This window comes from Triturus cristatus, chromosome 8 (genome assembly GCF_964204655.1).
Source record: "Triturus cristatus chromosome 8, aTriCri1.1, whole genome shotgun sequence".
Lineage (NCBI taxonomy): Eukaryota > Metazoa > Chordata > Amphibia > Caudata > Salamandridae > Triturus > Triturus cristatus.
In genome coordinates, this window is record NC_140591.1 from 1,456,782,905 (window position 1) to 1,456,803,920 (window position 21,016).

The 21,016-nt window shown below is 43.2% G+C and overlaps 2 protein-coding genes across 3 annotated transcripts in view; both read right to left on the minus strand.

Annotated features, from left to right (window-relative positions):
- Positions 1–21,016, minus strand: part of CAPN5 (calpain 5) — a 555,036-nt gene that overhangs the window by 103,056 nt on the left and 430,964 nt on the right. The gene's annotated exons all lie outside the window — the stretch shown is intronic.
- OMP (olfactory marker protein) lies at positions 2,857–5,340 on the minus strand. The gene has a single exon (XM_085623261.1). The coding sequence runs from the start codon at positions 5,292–5,294 to the stop codon at positions 4,818–4,820; it is 477 nt and encodes a 158-aa protein (XP_085479387.1). The 5' UTR covers positions 5,295–5,340; the 3' UTR covers positions 2,857–4,817.

Below are 21,016 nucleotides of genomic sequence, written 5' to 3' on the forward strand. Positions count from 1 at the left end.
GTGAGATGGATAGAAGTGAGATAGATTGGAATGGGTCAGAACGTGGTAGTGTAGAGTGAGATATATAGGCGTGGAGTGAGGTAGATTGGGTAAGAGTGAAGTGCAGTGGATTGAGGTAGAGTGGAGCAGATTGGAGTGGAGATAAGTAGAGTGGAGTGAGGTAGATTAGGGTGAAATGGGATAGACTGGAGTGGGATAGATTGGGTGGATTATGGTAGGGTAGATTGGAGTGAAGTGTGGTAGATTGGAGTCAGATCAATAGGAGTGGGTAGTTTGGAGTGGGGCAGATTGGAGTAGAGTAGATTGTGTTAGTGTGGGGTAGAGTGAAGTGGATTAGATTGGGGTAGACTGGAGTGGGTTAGATTGGAGTGGGGCAGAGTGGATGGAGTAGATTGGAGTAGGGTAGTTTGGGGGTAGAGTAAGGTAGGGTAGGGTGGATTGGAGTGGGATGGACTGGGGTAGACTGGACTGGGGTATATTTGAGTGGCATGTGGTAGAGTGGAGTGGGGTAGACTGGGTAGAGTTGAGTGGGGGAGATTGTGGTGGGGCGGAGTTGGCTAGATTGGAGAGGAGTCGAGATTGGGGTGGAGTTGGATGGATTGGAGTGGAGTTGAGATTTGAGTGGAGTGAGATAGATTGGGGTAGAGTGGATATAGTGGGGTAGAGTATGGTGGAGTGGGGTAGATTAGGGTGGAGAGGAATATGGTAGAATGGAATTGAGTGGGTAGATTGGAGTGGGGTAGAGTGAGGTGGGCTAGATTGCAGTAGGTTGGGTGGAGTGGGGTGAAGTGGGTAGATTGAGGTAGAGTGGGGTAGATTGAGTGGAGTAGATGGGAGTGAAGTAGATAAGGTTAGATTGGAGTTGGGTAGATGGGGTGGGGTACACTGGAGTATGGTAGAATGGGGTGGAGCGGGATGGAGTAGATTGGTGTGGAGTGGGTTATGAGTGGAGTGTGGTAGATTGGAGTGGGGTAAATTTGGGTGGAGTGGGTAGAGTGCAGTGGGGTAGATTAAAAAAAGAGTAAGGCAGATTGGGTGGATTAGGGTTTGTTAGAGTGGAGTTGGGTAGACTGTGGTAGATTGGAGTGGGGTATATTGTGGTAGGGTGGGGTATATTGTAGTAGAGTGGGATAGATTGGAGTGGGATAGATTAGAGCGGAGTGAGTAGATTAGAGAGAAGTTGGATAGATTGAAGTGGAGTTTGGAGTGGAGTGGGGCTAATTGGACTGGGGTAGATTGGAGTGGAGTAGAGTACACCCACTTTTTTTACAGGCTGGACGCAATCCACCCTGCCAAGAAGTTGGGCCCCACTGAAAAAGATGCTGAATTCGTCCCGGTGCAATTTCCAAACACCAGGACACTTTCAGCAGCTCCTTCACGTTGTTATCTGCTTTCGATCACAACAACGCGAGGCGGGGAGGGATGACTCCTGCTGGGCCCATATCAAAGCGGTACAAAAGGGGTGGAAGCTTGTTTCCGGTCCAGGGAAGGCATGGCTTGGCAGTTCGGGCTGGACTGTTCCCATGAGGCACAGGGTCAGACTGATTTGCATATGGCCATGTCTGAACTGGGGTGGCAGAGTGGGCTAAAGAAGGGTGATGGATCAAACCCAGATCTGTCGACTGGGTTTGAGTGTTTGATTGGTTCTGATGCTCCGTCCATCACCACCCCCTTTTTGGGCCCATAACAAAGGCCGAACCGGAGGGTTCTTCAGGCCTCCTTTTGTTCGAGTCTCCTGGCTGGCAGCAGTCAGGAGCCTCACCCCTAGAAGCAAATGCAGCAGGGGGCAAATAAAAGGCTCACACCTTGTTAGCACTTCACCCATACTTGAGAGGCAGCTTTTCACTTTGTTCAAGCTTGGTTTAGGAGATATGCATGCACTATAAGAACTTCAGATGTATTGATCTTTTAGTATTTGCATACAATAAATAGCATTTATATAGAGTCTTGCTACACCTGAGGAGGCGTTGTAATAATTTAAATATCACAATTATTTCTTTTAAAGCACTATTGCTAGAGGGAGCTTTCCTCTGACAAAAAGAAACATTGTTTTATGTGTAGCGTACAAAAGTGTGAATCTTCTGCCTAAATCAGGAGGGTTTGCAAGTATACTCTAAATGTGCTCAAATGTACTCATGATACACCTGCTAAACATATATGTGAGGTCTTGAGATCTGATGTCACTTCTTGTGATGCCACTTCCTGTGATATCAAGCGCCTCACGTGCCATGTCACGCGCAGTGATGTCATGCGCCATGATGTCATGCGCCATGATGTCACGCGCTGTGATGCCACTTGCATACTGATTAACTAGGTTAGTCCCCCGCACTTCTTTTTTTAGGTCCCACCTGACCCAGCACATGCTCTGGTCTGGCGAGACTTATTGAGAGGGATCCGAAAAGTGCTACCAGGCCAGCCTAGAGCTACAGTGCATGTGTGCGCGCGCCGCGATTACTTTCACTTTCGCGGCCACACGGCCGCTTTGATGTTTGATCGCGATCACTTTCACGGCCGCTTGGCATAGCCAATAGGTCTTGCTTTTGGGACATTTTAAGTATTTAGTTATGCAACTGTTGCATGGCTAAACACTTATAAGGTCCCAAAGGCGCGACCTATTGGCTATGCCAATGCTTGTTTAGGACTTGTATCCTGGTCTTAGGACTGGAAACTCGAGTGCTTCTATGGCTAGTTCTAGGGAGGGGTGGATAGAGCAGCGTTTCTGTTCTATGACACGGTTTGCAGCATTCTCTTCAAAGACAGTTTCTGTTCCTGCGCTGTCTCCCGCAAAAACCGCAGCTCATTTTACTCAGACACAACAAACACGCAAAGAACACGCATTCCGACATTTTGATCACGTTTTATTTTTGTTAAAATACATATTTGGTGAATAGCAATGGCCAGTGAGGATGATGCATGAAGTGCTATGTGTCAGGTGCATACGCAAACATATATACGGGGTTTTACACATACAAGAGGTACATTGTTCACTAAGCAAACTCAAGGTAAGTTGAAACCATGGCTTGGAGGAATAAAACTCCTCGTCGTCGCAGTGTTAGTCGCTCAGGCAGCTGGTGTACATTAAATTTGAAGGAAAATGGGTCAAAATGACTTTTTGCGATCGGTCCGTGATTATCTTTCAACCCGCAGACACCACGGTGTGACAGTCATCCGTTAGGAAGTGAGAGGAAAAATCACGAACGGCGAAGTGGCTATTAACAAGTTGAGAGAACAGGAGTCCACGGAACGGCAGTTCTGTTTCGAACGTCATTAAACCCCGGAGACGCGAACATCCCTGCGGAAAGGTCGGCGTCCTTCCCGCCTCTTGACGGTACATGACCCCTGTGGTGTTTTCCCAAGCTCGCGATCACCGTTGGTGACGCTCCAGCAACAATATGGCCGCCAGCGACCTGTCAATCAATGCGCTGAGTCAGACTTGGCGGATGGAGGTGTGCCTACGCACAGGTGTTCACAGGTCCTCAACACTCCCACAACTGGCACCCTTCCCACGGAGAAAAAAACGAAAACCAGAGGCAGGAGTCGAAAAGTCGGAACTATGCTTACTTGTGTTTGGAGCACATTTCACACTTTTATGAGTCTCATAAATAACCCCCGTATGTCTAGCCAGGTCACAACTGCTGTTTTAGAGGGATAACGTTTAAGAAGGTCATCTGGAATGTCTATGCAATCCTCACTACTCCTCGTCAAAAACTCTCCCTACGCGGTAACTTGTCTCTCTATTGCCCGTGTACTAAGTTTTGGCTTTGACTTTCTGCACAATTAACTGAACCCAGCCTTCGATTGCACCTCCTGCCACCTGTCAATTTGGGTAGATAGGTAAATAGTGTTGTGCGTGTCTATTATTACTGTGCGTATATTTGCGAGTGAGAGAATTTGGGTGTGTGTCTTTCAAAGCAGGAGCCAGTATGCCAGATGACGTCCTCTGATATACAGCCGAAACAAATACCTTCTTTAATGAAAACCATTTTTTGAGTAGCTCTTCGAACAACATCGATCTTATGTTAAACAATTAAAAAATTAGAATTGCTAGATTAATACAGACATATTTAATTGTTTTACTAGGGTTACATTAGATGCGTAAACGATTAAATGCCAAATCGGCTCATTTCTGCCTGGGTTCACTTCCTGCTTATAACTTTCTAAGCGCTATTCGAATACTTGAGATGCACAAACTCCCCTTCAGGCCATATATAAATACATATTTATTTGTAATAAGCTATGGTGTACCTTACATTGAGAAACAAATATATTATTTGCACCGAGAGAACACAGTTCTCTTATATACAAAGGTCAAGTCTCACTTACATGGATACCCAAAGTTACTCTCGGATTCCTTTTTAAAGTCACGAGTGGATTAAATAAAATTGGCGGCAAAAGGGCACAATTTAGGACACAAAATCTTGATTCCCACCCACCTTCCAGTCGAATTTAAAAAAAAAAAACAACCTTTAACTGGTAACCGGTTTACCCGCTCTCGTTGGCTTTTACAGAATCAGTGACAGAACAAACTCGGGTTCTAGGTTACCAACCTGCTCTCTTCAGAGCATCTCATTTACAAAATACACTGGAGTCATCTGAACATCATTTATGTGTCTCTAAATTTAGCTGGATTAAGAATATCTCGGCTGACTGCAAAAAAACAATTTAACAAAATGTTGTCTCCAGATGATAACAGTTTGAACAAAATCTTTTTCCCAAATTTTGCTTTGTGAACGAAATCCATATAGTTCATCAAAATCAAAAGTGACAATCAAGCTGAGATGACTGCTTCCGGTTGGATACTTTTAAGAGCAGAGAACTTAAACTTTAAACCCAATCGAGCACCTGACATTGCCAGGTTCAAGGCCGTCTGTGAAGGTCAACAGGAAGTACATCACTTTCCGAATCTTTGCCAGCTCCGCTACCCTTTCTCCAAACTCCTGGGTATCCGCCTCGCTGCAGGACACTTCATTCTCTCCAGGTTTTTTCCAGAAGGTCCCGCTGGGCTCCAATAGTTGGCGGTTCATGAGGTTGGTCAGGTCTGGCGTCCAGTGCTGAGAGGTGCCGGTGATGGTCAGTTTCCCCGGCTTCTTCAGCTGAATTTTCCACCATAGGAAGCTCAGCTTCTGCTTGGAGAAGTCAATGCGGTAGACGTACTCACTGGGTTTCAGCAGCTTCTCTCCTTCCTGAGGTTTCTCATTCCTCTGCTGTAGGCTCTGTGCCCGCAGGCGCATGCACTTGGTGAGCTGGGCATCCTCGCAGAAGGAAAGTTCCAACACAGATGCCTCTGTTGCCATCGCCTTCGTGTGTACGCACCCTTCCTGGCAAACGTCTTGACCTCTATTAGCTGTAGAACAGTTCTGGTTCCTCTGGAAGAAGGGAAAAAACACAATTGCAGCCCTTCCTCCTTATCACACTCCCAACGGTGCCAAGCAACACAGGTCACTGACGCAAAGAGTCCCTTGAGGGAGTTCCTCTCGGAGCCCGCTTGGCTAATTTGCAGATCTAGATCACATACCAACCACAGAGTGAATCTCCAGGGAGGTCTGTGATGTCAACAGCCTTGGCAACATCCTTGACGACCACATTCAGTGAGATCAAGAGCGCAGTGCATACAGAATAAGTATATTTTACAGCTCTTGTAATGGTGCTGCTGTTTTGAAATTTGCAAAAAAACAAAAAAAAGTTTCATGCTGTTTTGAAATTTGCAAAAAAACAAAAAAAAGTTTCATGCATATTGTCCAGATGTTGCCAGTTTAGTAGCTCTGTTCATTCCACAGATACACTTTTTAAACTCTTCACCCAAAAAAAAGTTTGTTTGGACCTTTAATTTCTGGTAAAATTTGATGCCAACTTCACAAGAACCTGAAAACTGTCAGCGCTTCTGAATTCTTGTAACAACTGCATTACGATAATTCTTAAATTCAGAAGGATAACATTATAAAACCCAAGCAGTTTGGAGAGCAGATTCATTTCACCAGTTTTACAAAAACTGCAACGAAATGCTGAGGGCTAGCCTGCCCTTGCTGCTGAGGGCTAGCCTGCCCTTGCTGCTGAGGGCTAGCCTGCCCTTGCTGCTGAGGGCTAGCCTGCCCTTGCTGCTCAGGCATCAATGTCCTCTACTCGCAAGGTAGGAGGGACATATGCATGATCTCTTAGTTACGGTGAGTACAGAAGACCTGGAAAAGGTGCAATGATGGATCCTACAAAAGTACACCCAATAGTCCCTTAAGAACCAAAGTGGGCCTAACTGTAGAAATCAGAGACCCCTGCTATGAAAGTAAGTGTGGATGAATCAAGCTTGTACCTTACCAGTCCATAATTTGTACACATTTTTGGGGAAGGAGAATTTATTTTTCACCACCAGACCTTGGCCCAGAACAAGAATCGCAAAGGCAGGGAAGGGAAGGAGCAAGCGAAAGATGGGAAAGCTATGATAAAGAGTTTAAGAAAGCAGGGATGAAAAAAAATCCACAATGGTGTAAAAAAAAAAAAAAAAGACAGGTAGTGTGGGGCTGATGCAATAAATAGGCATTAGGTGGAATAAGACTAGGCCACCCTAGAATTTGGCAATTATGGCATTCAGCAGTGGGCTAGTAAGAAACATTTGGTCCCTGAACTATGTTTTTTTACCCCTACTGACCAAATCACCCACTTTTGCGGCAAAGTGAGACCTTTTATGGTGGAAATCTTTGCAAAAGTCACAGGTAAACTGCACTGGGTCTTTTTGCAACAATGTAGAAAGACAAGATAGAAAAGTACAGATGATTGGCGCGTGATGAATCCATCATCCAGAGCCTCAATGCAGCCCACATCCTATTAAGAAACAATGTGATCGGAAATATTGATAAACATCATAATATAGAGTCTGTCTGCAAACAAGCGCTCTGTTGTGCCTTATGGATTTTCCTCTCAAAGACAAATTCCACACCTCAGAGCAGTGCAAGAAGCAGTGGCGTAGCGGGGGGGGGGGGGGGGGATGGGGGCGGTCCGCCCCAGGCGGCACTATTTCGGGGGTGGACAAAGGTATTCAGATAAGGCTCGGCTTGCTTTCGTGGACGGGCAGAGAAGGAATCTGACTCGGGCAATGTCCTCTTCTTCTTTGTGCTGGCAGCTGTCCCCACCTCTCTTACTATTATTCCCTCTTTCTGCCTTGCTCCTCACTTACAGAAAACCGTAACTTGAAGAAACGGTTTACAGCCTCTTTCCTTCTTTCATTTAGTTGCTTCCCTGTGAAATGGATCCAAAAAAGAAAAACACTCTTGCGGGAAATGCCCTTTTTCTGACATTTTCTATTCAAAAAGTGCAGTGGGATGGAGAGAAATGGAAGGTTTTCAATATGAAAAATAAATACATAACTAAATAAAGCAAGACAGAGTGGTTGCAAAGTGGCCAGATTGGTTTTATTCACATTCTAATACATCAGCCTCACTTTACAGAGTTTGCCAGTGAAGTGCTACTTTTGTTTTCTCGTCTTTCTTTGAACAGCATTGTTGTCCCCAGGTGGGGAAGTGCACCATTCCTGGAGGTACTGCAATACCTGGTTGATGGGTGGATTGGAAAACAATGTGTACCATGGCTCTGTTTATGGATGTGGTCTTTTTAAACCATACTGCTTACGTTTATCAAGGATATAAGCAATGGACATTGAAACGGTTCCCTTCAGGGCCCTCTAGTCATGTCCTTAACTTTACAGGTAAAACCACTCGCTGATTTCTGAATAGTGAGTGAGAGATCGTTAAGGTAACCATGTTGTTTCTGCTTACATATCACATGCTTTATTAATCTTGCATTCCCTAGGAGTGTTTGCTTTTACTTTTTTTTTCTTTTTTAGGCAGCATATTACTCTTATCAAGTTCATAATTTGAATTGTGCCACATCCAAGTGTTTATAGCGGGCACAATTAGTTTATAGCTGAAGGCAGTGCGAGTTTCTCTCAGTGGGGCAGTATGGTGTTCAGTGGGGGAGAGGATGTGGCACTATGGCCAGAGCTGTCGAATTTGAAACTGGGTTCAGCCTTCATGACCAGTCCACCAGACCACTCTACTGAGGGAGCATATTCCCATGCTAGACCTTACATGCCCCACTAGACCTTAGCAGGCTTGATGTCTTAGCACAAGCAGGTGTACCCTAGTGGTGTCAATTGTGAGTTAACCTTGAAGGCCTGTCCACCACAATCCATACTGAAGTTCATCTCCAGTCTTGCGGGCAGGCCTACGAAGCAGCACACCCTAGAGCAACAGTGATCCAGTCACTGTGACTCTGTCACTGAGGTCACGTGAACCTTGAGCAGGTTAGAGCGGTGCAAACGGTGTGACCGCACTGGGTACCTATTTCAGGTGGGTGCATAGTGTTTGCAAGTATATTATGGTTTAAAAAAAAACTTGCTGCCTCCTTCCTGGCCTCCAGCAATTTTCAGAAACAATAAAAATGTCATGATAACTTCGGTGATTAATGTACTTCCTAGAGAGAGATCCGAGTTTTGTCTAGTGGAAGGGTTGACTCCTGGAAAGGTAGCACAGAGGGTTAATGTGCCTGCTGCAAAGAACATGTACCATGCAGATCACAAAGTGCACTGCTTTAATGGGTGGACCATGATGAATGGTCATTTAATGTCAGCTGTAGATGATGGATCCCTGAACAGTGTCATGTATGTGCAGGTTTGCATTGTGCTGAGGGAATTACCAGGTAATTGTTCACGCAGCTCTCTGATGGATGTCACATGCGGTTTTGAGTCCCCGGATAGATCATCCAGTCTGTGTGTTCTCTTTTGTACTGCCAGTCACCGGTGTATTCAACTGTGTAACCTTGGACCGTGTCATGTATGTGCATGTAGCTTGCATGATCGAGGTAACTATTAGCGGCGATACTACGTGTCTCTCGGTCCTCTTTCAAGTGCTTGCCGTCCTTTTTCCCCAGCAATTATTATGCAGTCCGCTGGCCGCGCAACACTTCTATCTGCTGCACCCCGGCCCCAGGAGCTGGCTTCCTTGCGAGCTTGTTACTAAAGACTATGGCTCATGTCAACCAACAGTGGAGTGGGCTCCAGGAACAACAGCCCTGCCCACATGCAATTGTAAGGCAGACCCTCATTGCTCGCCCCAAATATTTTTTAACCGCCTAAGGTTTTCGGACCCATATATCAGCCCCATTATACCTCGGCTGTACCTTGACACAACAAAAGGTGGTATGTAATGCCTGCTTATTGGGGATTTGTGATGCCATTTATTGGCCTGTCAATCACCAACCTGCCATTACAGGTCAGCAAACAGAATGACTATGGTGCAGATACAATATGCACCTAGAATGTTATCCTAATGAACAGTTGTAAAGATTGTGCTAGGTGTGGAAGGATGAACCAATACATAGCTTCAAAAACATCAGCCGACCTGGCTAATTAAGGTCAATACATCGTACCATTCGCTAGTTTTTGCATGAAAAGTCCATTGTCAGTATCGATAAAGTATCAGATTTAGAGAATATATGGCTATGAACATTGTACAGAATTTTGGAATTTACCCATAAAGGAATTATTTGACAAAGGCTCATTAGAAAAGCCTATCACCAGTTCACGATGGCAAGGGCTGCATGAACCAAATGGACCAGCCTGGATGTGAGGCCAGCCTCCATCTCTACAAACGTTGAACAAATCCTCTTGGAATATTGCTTTTACTGTGAAATAATACAACATGTGGTAAAGAAACCTGGGCTGCAGCAAGCACTTGCTATGCCAAACACGAAGTTTTTTTTATACCAGAGCTCCACATGTTGGGACAGAAAACACAAATGTCAATTTATATTCAAAAAGATATTATGGACACACGTGCTTTTGACTTAGGGCCAGATGTAGGTGGCCAAATACCGATCGCTAACGCTGAAATTCGCAGAATTTCAGCGTTTGCGATTGGTATTTGGCTGAGAGCAATGTAGGTGAGTTTAAACCTACTAGCAAAATAAGGAATCGCAAAATTTGCGATTCCTTATCTTGCTCTTGCATTTAAGGGATCGCAAATTGCGATTCCTTAAATGCAATGTAGGTAGTACAAAAGAAATTGCACTTTAGGCTTAAGGAATCGCTAATTACCACCAACTTCAAGTTGGTGGTAATTAGCGATTTCCTGTAAAAAAGCACTATTTTGCTTTTTTTAAAGTGCCATGTGGCACACATTCATACCCTTAGGGCATGTATGTGCGCCACATTTGCACACATGCACATTTCAGGGGTGCAAAAGGGTGTCCTTTTGACACCCTGGCACCCTTGAAATGGCTCCCGCTATTTGCGATTCCTTAATACCGAATCGCAAATAGTGAATATCTTCCCATTCATTCCTATGGGCCTCCTAGCCCATAGGAATGAATGGGTAGGTATTCCTTATTAACGAATCTCAATTTGCGATTCGTTATTAAGAAATTTTAAGGAATCGCTAATATTTTAGCGATTCCTACCTACATTCAATTTAGCGAGTCTTTAATAGCGATTCGGTAAAAAACGCTATTAAGGACTCGTTAAATCTAATTTACCTACATCTGGCCCTTAGTGATTAACTTAACTTAGCATATGCCTCAGACGGTAGGTCAGTCAGTTTGTAGCTTTGTAATAATGTAATGGCAACTTCATCACTAGGGCTGTCACCGTAGACAAAATTACGCTAGAAAGGCAATACTTTGAAAAAAATCTTAAAATGTACACCCAATGTCTCAAGGGCAGTGCATTATTTTTTAGAATCATGATTCAATTATGATCAACCTCTTCCACAAAGGCACAAATGTTTTCCATTGTTCCTGGAAAAAGAATCATTCGTCCAGTGACAACGCTGAATGGATTTGTGAAACCTTGGGTTTTGTCAAGGACACAAGAGCGAATAATGCATCACTCTTATTGAAGGAGACAGGCTGTTTGATAGTCAGTACTATAGCTCTGCTGCATACTACTGAGTGGCAATAACAATTTCTGAGATCAGTCAATCAACTACGTTTGTGAGGACAAATGTCAAAGGAGCTCACGCGCTTCCTGCATGTTCTGCATGTGCTCGCCAGCCACACCTTCTCACTTCCGTTTACTTTTTATTGCCACTTCCAACTATATTTCATTCTTTCTTTCTTCATGAATTTGAAAGTACTCAACACGAACTTCAACATCTCTGGACCCAAAAGCTATGTGAGTGGATGAGAGGACCTCAACTCTGGGGAGGCACGACATAAGATGGAGGAAAGCTTTAAAATGCTTTTGTAAGAAGCGTGTGAAAGTGTGGGACCGATGGCGAGGAGGAACTGGTGTCAGAGCACAGAAGCCAAAGTATAGGGGCTAGAATAGAGAAGCTTCAGTTGCCACTGCCAACAACTCCACAGATGGAACTGGGCAGGTGCAGAACCTTCTCTGGTATAGAGTACAGGACACCGACATAGTCCATCTTGGATTACACAAATGACCCACTTAGAGAGTCTAGCGGAGATGAGGGGGATTCAGTGTCTTGGTTGAGGAAGCAGGAAGTATCCTCCAGGAACTGAAAATCAGTGTTTGTGCACAAGTGTTGTTCATAGACACAAACAAGAGTCTCAGGGCCCGATTATGATCTTGGCGGAAGGGATACTCCGTCACAAACATGGTGGGTATCCAGTCAGCCGTATTACAAGTTACATAGGATATAATGGAACTTGTAATACGGCGGACAGGATCAGAATCGGCTTTTGAGCAGTGCGACTGGTGCAGTCGCAGTGGGCGCTGACCTGTGGAGCGGGATGCTGTGACCTCAGGGGGGGGCGATGTGCTTAGCAATACCTTCTGATAGGAGAGATGAGAGGCATTTTTGCAGGGTGGTAGTGAGAATCCGTGGAGGCAGCTTGGGGCGCCAAAAGTGATTGTCGCACTGGGCGCCACCAGCGCTAAAGCCGGTCCTGGGCGGGATATCCGTCACACCTGTGACGGAGTATCCCATCTGCCAAGATAGTAATCAGGCCCTTAATGACCATGCCGAATGGTACGGGGGTGGCCAGAGACAGTGATAGGAAAGAAAGGGGCTGTCTGGAGCTCGGGAGTTATTTAGCTAAAATGCATCCCTCAAAACCCATTCCTCTTGCAGCCCCTTCACAGACAAATTTAGATTTCTTCGTATATTAGAGTAATGAAGGCCCAAGTGCCTTTAGTGTACCCTTCAACGACAATCTATAAACATTGAAAAGTAGTGTGAACCACCATGAACCTTGCTGAACCCCAGAAGTAGCTATGGTGGAATCTGATAGGTAAAACAGGAAAGGTATTTCTCAAAGATGAGCTTGGTGACAAAAAAGAGTTAAGGTTCTGAGAAAAAGCAACAGCTCCTGAGCTCTGGATAATCACAGGAACCATATTAATATGGGAGTTATTCATGCAGCACTAGTTAAAAATCAGAGGGCATCAGGTGCATTCATCCAAAATTCAGTTTTTGAGAAAAGAACAACCAATTAAAGCATCACTTGAGTCTGTATCTAAAAAGTGAAATTTGCAAAATGTGTGAACAAAGTTGTAAATAAATACACAATTTGCAGATTTCAGCAAGCAGTAATGGCAGGAGGTGACTTTTCACTACTAGTCAAATATGTAACACAAACCATTGGGAAATACTCTAGTTTACAGAAGAAATAAAAACTACAAAAAGTTCTACGCCTCTGGAAATGCTTTGTGCTAACCATGTAGTACTTAAGAGCCAAAGACTACCAGGCAAAAAAGTTAACCTGTGAGACAAAGCAGGACGATGCATAAATGTAGAAATATGAAAATTAAAAACTTCTGCAGTCTTTAAGCTAGATCTGTTAGGAAGGGGATAGTTCTCATTGTTTAAAAGGTATTTTATTGCTTTACAGAATTTACTGCTTATTCTTTTTTAGCAGTTTACTAGAGAGAGCTGCATGTCCCATTGGGCAAATCAGAACACTGCTTTAACTGCACAATTGTGCATACATGGGTGTGACAGCTGCTTGTGTCCTGGGAATCTAAACACTCCACGTCTGGAATATTTAAAAAAAATAACTTCCTTTTATAACTATATAGAAATTGGTTCAAACTTCCTTAAGAGGCCTAGTTAACGGATTGCAGATCATCACATATTCATTCATCTGTGAAGATCCAGGCAGAACTGGTGTTTGCAGAGAGTTGACAGATATCAATAAGCAATTATGTCTAATAAGTATTTTATCAGGTTTACAGATTACATGTGTTATCACCATATTATATGCATTAGTATAATACATCAACAATGCTTAAAATCACATTCAAATGGATGAGCAATTAGCAATATAAACAAAAAACACAAATGTGACATGGTAAAACGAAGGGACTTTTATGTAATGTCTCAAGAATGTTCAGATTACTGTCACACTTGTTAATAAGCCTTATTATAGAATGTTGTATTACACATGAACAACAACATTATTAAAAGATTGTTGGCAATTTTTGGTTCCCTGTAATGTATAATCTTCATCATGATAAACCACGTTATTACAAATTACCTGGTCAATAAACCCAGATAAAAAATGCCTTAATATGTTTACATTAACATTCACTACTGATGTACTTATGTAGAACATCTTACTTGTCATTACACGGTGTGTATAACAGAGATATTCTTTGGATTGTATCAACTTTTCATATACTATATTTACTTTCTACTCTTGTTTCACCCGGGCAAGCTATGTAAATCACTATGCAATCCATACCAGGCCTGGCAAGCCCTACATAAAACTTTCAAATAAATATGCAAGATTGTTCCTAAAACAGCTAGACTTATTACTCACATGTGCCACTAGAACATTTGCTGAGGTTGGTGTGAAATCTTTCCTAAATAATAAGCTTGCCTGAAAATTAGTTCTTGCATATTCTGAAATAGTTAAAATGTACACTCCATTGCGCTCAACATATTTTTCTTACAAGATAGGACCTCATCTCACCCTACACAGTACAACCGCAACAGTTGAGAGAAAAATCAACATTTGCAATTGTATATCATATGACCCAGTTATCACAACTGCATCCGCATTCACAGAATCACCCTCAATCAGAGAATTGTGAAGCGCGCTACTCGCCTGTGAGGGTCTCGGGGTGTAGGGGAGGGGGTTAGCAGTTCCGATCAGTCGAAAAGGCAGGTCTTGAGTGTTTTCTTGAAGATGTTCAGGGAGGGGGCACGTCTGATGTCGACCGGGAGCTCATTCCAGGTCTTGGCCGCTATGTGGGAGAAAGTTCTTCCTCCTGTCCTGGCTTTGCGCATGTGCTGGGTTTCGTCGAGGGTGAGGTTGGCGGAGCGGAGGTGTCTTTTGGGTACGTGGAAGGAGATTTTCTCATTGAGGTATTGGGGTCCGGTGTTGTGGAGGGATTTGTAGGCATGTGTGAGTATCTTGAAAGTGATTCTCTTTTCTACGGGGAGCCAGTGGAGGTAGCGTAGGTGTCGGGTGATGTGTTCCTGTCGAGGGGTACCGAGGACGAGTCTTGCTGCAGTGTTCTGTATGGTCTGTAGTTTGTGGATGAGAGACTTGTTGATCCCGGCGTGGAGGGTGTTTCCGTAGTCCAGTCTGCTGGTTATGAGTGCGTGGATGACCGTCTTTCTTGACTCGGGAGGGAGGGGGGGGGGGGATCCATTTGAAGGTCTTTGAGGATGCGGAGGGTGTTGAAGCAGCCCGAGGCGACGGCGTTGACCTGTTGGGCCATGGAGAGGGAGAAGTCGAGGATGATACCGAGGTTTCGGATGTGGTCTGTGGGTGTGGGAGGGCTGCGCGGGCGGTGGGCCACCAGGTGTTGTCCCATGCAGAGGGGGATGGTCCGAGGATGAGGACTTCTGTCTTATCCGAGTTGAGCTTCATGCAGTTGTTGCTCATCCATGATGTGACGTCCTTCATTGCTTCCTGGAAGTTGCGCCTGGTGGTGACGGGGTCCTTGGTGAGGGAGAGGATAAGTTGGGTGTCGTCGGCGTAGGATACTATGCTGAGTCCGTGGTGTCTGACGACAGCAATCAACTAAAACAGTTGATAACAGAAGCTTAATTCAAATTTCTCAATCATATTCCAGATACTCTTTTCCATGATTATTAGACAATTAATACATAACATGCTGATTTACAGTGCTCATCAAGGCTGCAGGAAATATTCACCACATGTGTAGAATGTGCTTTAAATAATTCCATCATCCTTAAACTAACATGTACATCATGTTAAGAACTAACTGTGCAAGAGCCATGGTAACTTCGGTGAGCGAGTTTTAGTTACTTCAGTTAACTAAGTTTACAACGTTATCTTGCAGTAGACATTTTCACCTCACTATAACATCAGTTTAATCTTTGTTTTTTCAGGGAATTTCTAAGGTTTCTTTAACACCCAACTATAACTGTCACTCTAATCCTTTTGTTTTTCTTGAATTTCTAGTGTTTTTTTCTTTACTGTAAATCAATGTCAGTATATAAAAAGGCAGGTCTATTAGCGTTGTCAAGGGGTGACTACATCAAAATAAAAGACAAGCCTTTTGGCTTTGTCAAGAGATCACTATATAAAAGCAATCCTATTGGTTTTGTCAAAGAGTCAGGACCTCAAATATAAGCAAGTCTAATGGCTTTATCAAAAGGCCACCAGCTTAATAAAACAAATGTGACATGTAAGAATCATCATTAAAACCAATACATTCCAATACCATATTCAAAGCTATTTATAATTAACAACAAGAATAGCAATATTTCTTACTAAACATTTAAATACATCATTGATAGTCAAAACAAAATTAAACATGTGCCAGAGTCTTTTACATTCCTCAGGTCGCATAATGCAGCTAAAAGACCAACAACAAGGGGTCCCTCAATTACAGCGCTAAAGAGCAAAAGCTACAGCACTGGGAATGCTTGAAACATCATAAGCTTTTTTGGGGCCATGTCTATAGATACCAAGAAGCACAGGGTTAATATTTGCAATTATTTCTAGGGGGGCTGCTGCACTTCATGCAGGCCCCTACAGCACTTAAAAATGCTAGTGGTGCCCCTACCCAGACTGGGGGCATCACTGTGCTGCAAAATATATGTAAATTAGCCCATGCAGTGGCGTTTGACAGCAGTGGTGAATAATAAATAAGTAGCTTCAACCACTTAATTATAATTGTTTCCGGGTTTTTTTTGTAGTTTTTTTGCAGGTCCGAAAAATCATTGAAAATGTTACGAGACTTGCAGGTCTAGTGAATTAAATAATCTACTCGACCTAACTAATGTACTTGACCTGTAAACTGATTTCAAATTGTGTGATCTTAGGCAAATACTTTTTTTGACAAAGCTGCCCTTTTCTTCATTATTACATGAGAGCACCATCAAATATGAGAGTTCAGCATCTCTGCTGTACAAAAATACTATTTTGTGTCGATTTGATGGACTAAACATTTGCTTCATGTACAAGAATCTAGCCCACATATAGGGTACATTTGACACCTGACATCTCTTACTTCACTGGTAGCATTGTCATCAGGGTGGGGGCAGGAATGTTTCTCAGTTCATGTTTATAAACTCACTTTTAATAAATATATTACTAAAGTATGTGGTGGTAGCGCACTGTCCTTTAAAAACAGAACATTTTCCATTGAAAAGGCCACACACTTTCCCACCAATATGCAGTTTTACTGATGAAGCTACATAGCGAATGAACAATCTGTAGAAATTGGGTTGCTACAAAAATTATTATCATTTGCACATTACCAAGTAAAGCGTTCTGATTTGTTTTCAGTCTATTAAAATCTTATTTTTTCATCACACAGATTTACAAAAATGTGCTTTCAAAACTACTGAAGTATATTTTGAAAAGTTTGTACAGTTCATTTAGAAGCTACATTCATTTTACACTCTTTGTACACAATGACTGTCTGAGTTCACTTTGCAAAATCCTCTAACTTTGTAGTCAGAGAAAAAAAAAAGTAAACACCAATTTCCAGGATAAAATAAGCAGCGGATTGTAAGATATAAGCTGACATTGGACCTGTGTCTCTGAACCACAGCAAATGTGACAAGACTAAAAGGCATCTTTATTGCTCCCACACTTTGAGTGAACAGAACATCTGTTCTTGGTAGGGTCACCAGAAGGGCCGGCAGGCCCTAAAAATAACCTGCCCTGATAAAATCGGACTCACCATAGCGAGTGGACAAGTAGATTTCTCAAGGTCTTTTTTGTTATTTAATTTTTTTTATTTTTGTGGGTGTCCCCGTCTTATCCAGGACACCCACAATTTGTTTTTTGTTGGGTCACCGGGGGAGCCCTACAAGCATCCCCGTTCTCTGTGGGCAAATCCTAAAATGGCTGTCTAAACATCTTCGTTGATGTTGCTAGCAGCCAACTGTAGGTTACCTTTTGATCTGGTGGATCCACGGATCCTCTGTGTTTCTACAGACACATACATTTTGAACCTTAAGTTAATAAACTATTGAACAGATATAAGCTTGCTTTCTGGGTAAAGATCTACCTTTCTACCAAATGTAGTGTAATTCAGTTGAGCCATTTTTGCGATATCGCTGGTCAATTTTCCTAAGGCCTTGCCTGTAACTACCCAGGTCACTAGGAGAAATAAATATATGTATGCATATTTATTTGCCAATGTGTAGTTAGAGTTAGGATTACTTTTCCACAGAAAAGCCGTTTTTTGGTTTGCTAGTAACTTTGGCGTAGATTGACGAATCTTCACGAAAACAAGCAAATTCACCTCAGCTCCTTCCTGGAAAGTTTAGGGGTGATTTATTAAGTGGGGCAGTGAAAAAAGGGGAGTCCAAAAGCAAATTTCCCGATGCAATTTCCATAGACTTCTTTAGGGACTGCTACTGCAAAATCTGCTGAACAGAATTACACCAAATTTGTCTGGAAGCTAGACCCTGGTCCTCAGATTGTGCTCTTTGTGATTCAGTGTAAATTAAGGTAAAAACATATTAGTATATCTGGACAGTTGTGTTCGAGGAACTCTCATAAGAGTCCCTCGAACCCAATTAAAATATAAAAAAGCCTTCTGATTGGCCCAGGGAGATTTGTGTACCTTGGGCCAATTTACTCCCGCAGATGTCGGAGTCCTGCAGGAGCAGCACTCTGATTGGCTGGGAAACATGGAAAAATATTGCTGGCAGCCATTAAAAGGGGGCAGAGTAGGGATAGCCAACTTAACCCCCCCCCTTCAAGGCTCCGTGTATAGATATTTCAGGCTGCAGAACCTTGGAGATAATGCCGCAACCTCAAAACAGGCAATCTGATTGGCTGGCTGTGATATGTAGAGAAAGTTTTGGCTGCCATTTTATGACTCAAGGACTTTGTCATGGTTTCATAGAATTAAACCAAAATGGGGACAAGGGGGGGGGGGGGTAGGATTGGGGTACCCTGACCAACTCTCCCCCCGGGCCTTGTGGGATGCCCAGAATGCACCCTCCCCCAGTCAAAATGTAAAATATTATTTTTTCATGGTGCCTCGGTACTACCGCGAGGCTAAGCACAGACACAGGCACTGCTAGCCTTCTTCTATACAAACATCTACCCTATGTGGATATCAGTCCTTTTCTTTAGGGCCCAGAGAACGAAGGGCAGCACTATAGTCTGTGTAACAAGTATTGACTTTTGTCCCGGATACCTCAAGAACATACACTCCTGATAGCTCTCAAAATGCCAAGAACCTGTGAAGAAGGGTAGTGTTTAGCTGTACCTAGGTGCACACCGGGTACATTGGTACAGCTACATGTAAGTGGAGAATCAAGGACAAGTTTAGTTGACCTGTTCTAAAGATTGCAGCACCTGACTGCAAGGTGTGCGCTTCAACAAATGAGAGCCAATGTACTAGGGTGCCACACGTGCAACCTCTGAAAGTCTCACGCAAAATGGAGGAGCAGTCTACTGAACAGAGGTGAGCAGTTTGCAATTCTTTTGGTGGACTACCGGAGTAGATGGAGAGGAAATATTGGTTAGTGAAATATCTAGCAAGAGTTGCACATACACAGTGTTTAGCTGGGAGTGGTTGCTCAAGCCCATCAGGACAGATAATGATGTTAACTTTACACTGAGCGGGGTGAAGGCATTGGGGAGAATTCGTGGTGCATTTTGATGGGTGGCAAATGATTTTCTAGGTCTTATTACACTGAAGAGAACAAAATAAATGGTACCTGAAAATAATTATCTACATTGTGATGGAACTGGATTGCTGGACCAGAAGCAAGTTTGAGGGGTGAGCCCCCAAATCAGGATGAGCATAAGCAGCAGTACAATGACAAGGAACTATGTGGTTCTTGATGAGGGCAACAGATGGAACAAGAGAAGTGTCCAAAGTGAAAGATAAGCAAGTGAGAGTAAATGCAGAACTGTGAGTAAACTATAATACAGGACCCATCTGTTGAAACACCAATGCACTAAGAGAAGCTTTAGACAAAAAGACAAAGGACAGCTAATTGTTAATGGGGTGAACATCTCCACACAGTAGGAAGGAGGTTCTACAAACAAAAATGTACATCTTAAAGTTGCTGATGTTTGTAGACAGACAAGGCGCATACACACACTAATGAGCACTGGTACCCTCCACCACACCTCTCCATCACTTATTCTCTCATCGTTCTTCAGAGCTAGAAAATGGGACCATCTTTTCAGAAACGCCTATAGACTCAAATGAGAGTTTGTTACTTCTACAACGCTCCCTTCGTCGGATCTTGATCATTCAACAAGTCTCGCGTACTACTGCCAAAACCGAGTCCAACCAAAGGCAAAAACTTTCATCTTTAACCAGGAGGTCACTAAACCTTTGCAGGCAGAATTTGCCTTCATTCTCTCCAGTAATTATCTCCTCTGCACTCGAAATGTGCTAAGTGAGGCCAGGAGTGAAGACCATGCAAAGAACTCCACAGTGCACCCCCCCCCCCCCACAACATTTCTAGCACGATAGCCATTATCATCCTGGTCTTCTACAGGTAAACCTGGTCAGGTAACTATTATTTGTCTTAAAAGAGTAGCCCTGAAAGTGATCCCCGAGATTTATGTGGGGCATACCAAATTTTACATCTACGCAACTCAGCCTTTTGAACAGATATTTTAATTAAGTACACGGTGACCCAGAATCTGCTACACCCCTGGCACCCACACACAGGCACACATGTGTTCCCTTTCCCAGCGCCACTGGAGAGACCACAGCAGGGAAACTCGAGCAGGAAACCACCAGCAGCTGCCGCTCCACCCTCCGGTAAACCCGCCTCTTTTTTATCACCATGCTGCAACTTAAATCAACATTCCTTTTCGAGAGATTTGCCTCAATTTCTCTGCAAACACGTCATTACAAATAGATCTCACTTTAAAAAAAAAAACCTGAAATAAAACGCCAGAATATATAGACACAACTCTGATGGTGCCATCTGTTTTGTTTTCTTTTTAAAGCCAACACTATTAATTTTACTTTCACACTATCCTGCACTTATTGTGCTAAATCCTCAGCTAATTCCCCAGTTCCTAAACGTGTACAATCCCTTGTCTAACGATGCGAAAAACCGCTCGTGGGAAATAACCACTAACGAGATATCCAGAAAATGAACACAAACAAGGCACGTTTTTTTCCAAAGAACTTTCCTGCCATATATATGGCTCATAATATAGCCTTACGAAGAAAAGAATTAAATTCGATTACTGGTGTAAAGTTTGCTTTCAAATATGGAGCGGGGTCTAAATGAAAGGAGGGATTAAACAACACGAATGAAGCCTGATAGCGAGGTGAACAGAAATGTACAGTCGGACCATGATTAACAATTAGATTTTTTCCAGAACTGTCAGCAAGGGGAGAGACTAAAAAATGACCAATATTTTTTTATTATAGGCCTTTAAATGTCAGTGTTGTTGGGCTCAACTCAAGCCATGTTGGACAGATGCTGTGGCCCTTTCAATTTCTGATGTGAAATATTTTCTCACTTTTTGGAGACCTACAAAATGCGAGCAATCCAAAATGTCACTATTAAGATTTTGGGCCAAGTTTGTTTTAATTAACTTCTAGTCGTTGCCTGCACCCTTGTTGATGCACCTTGTACAGAGC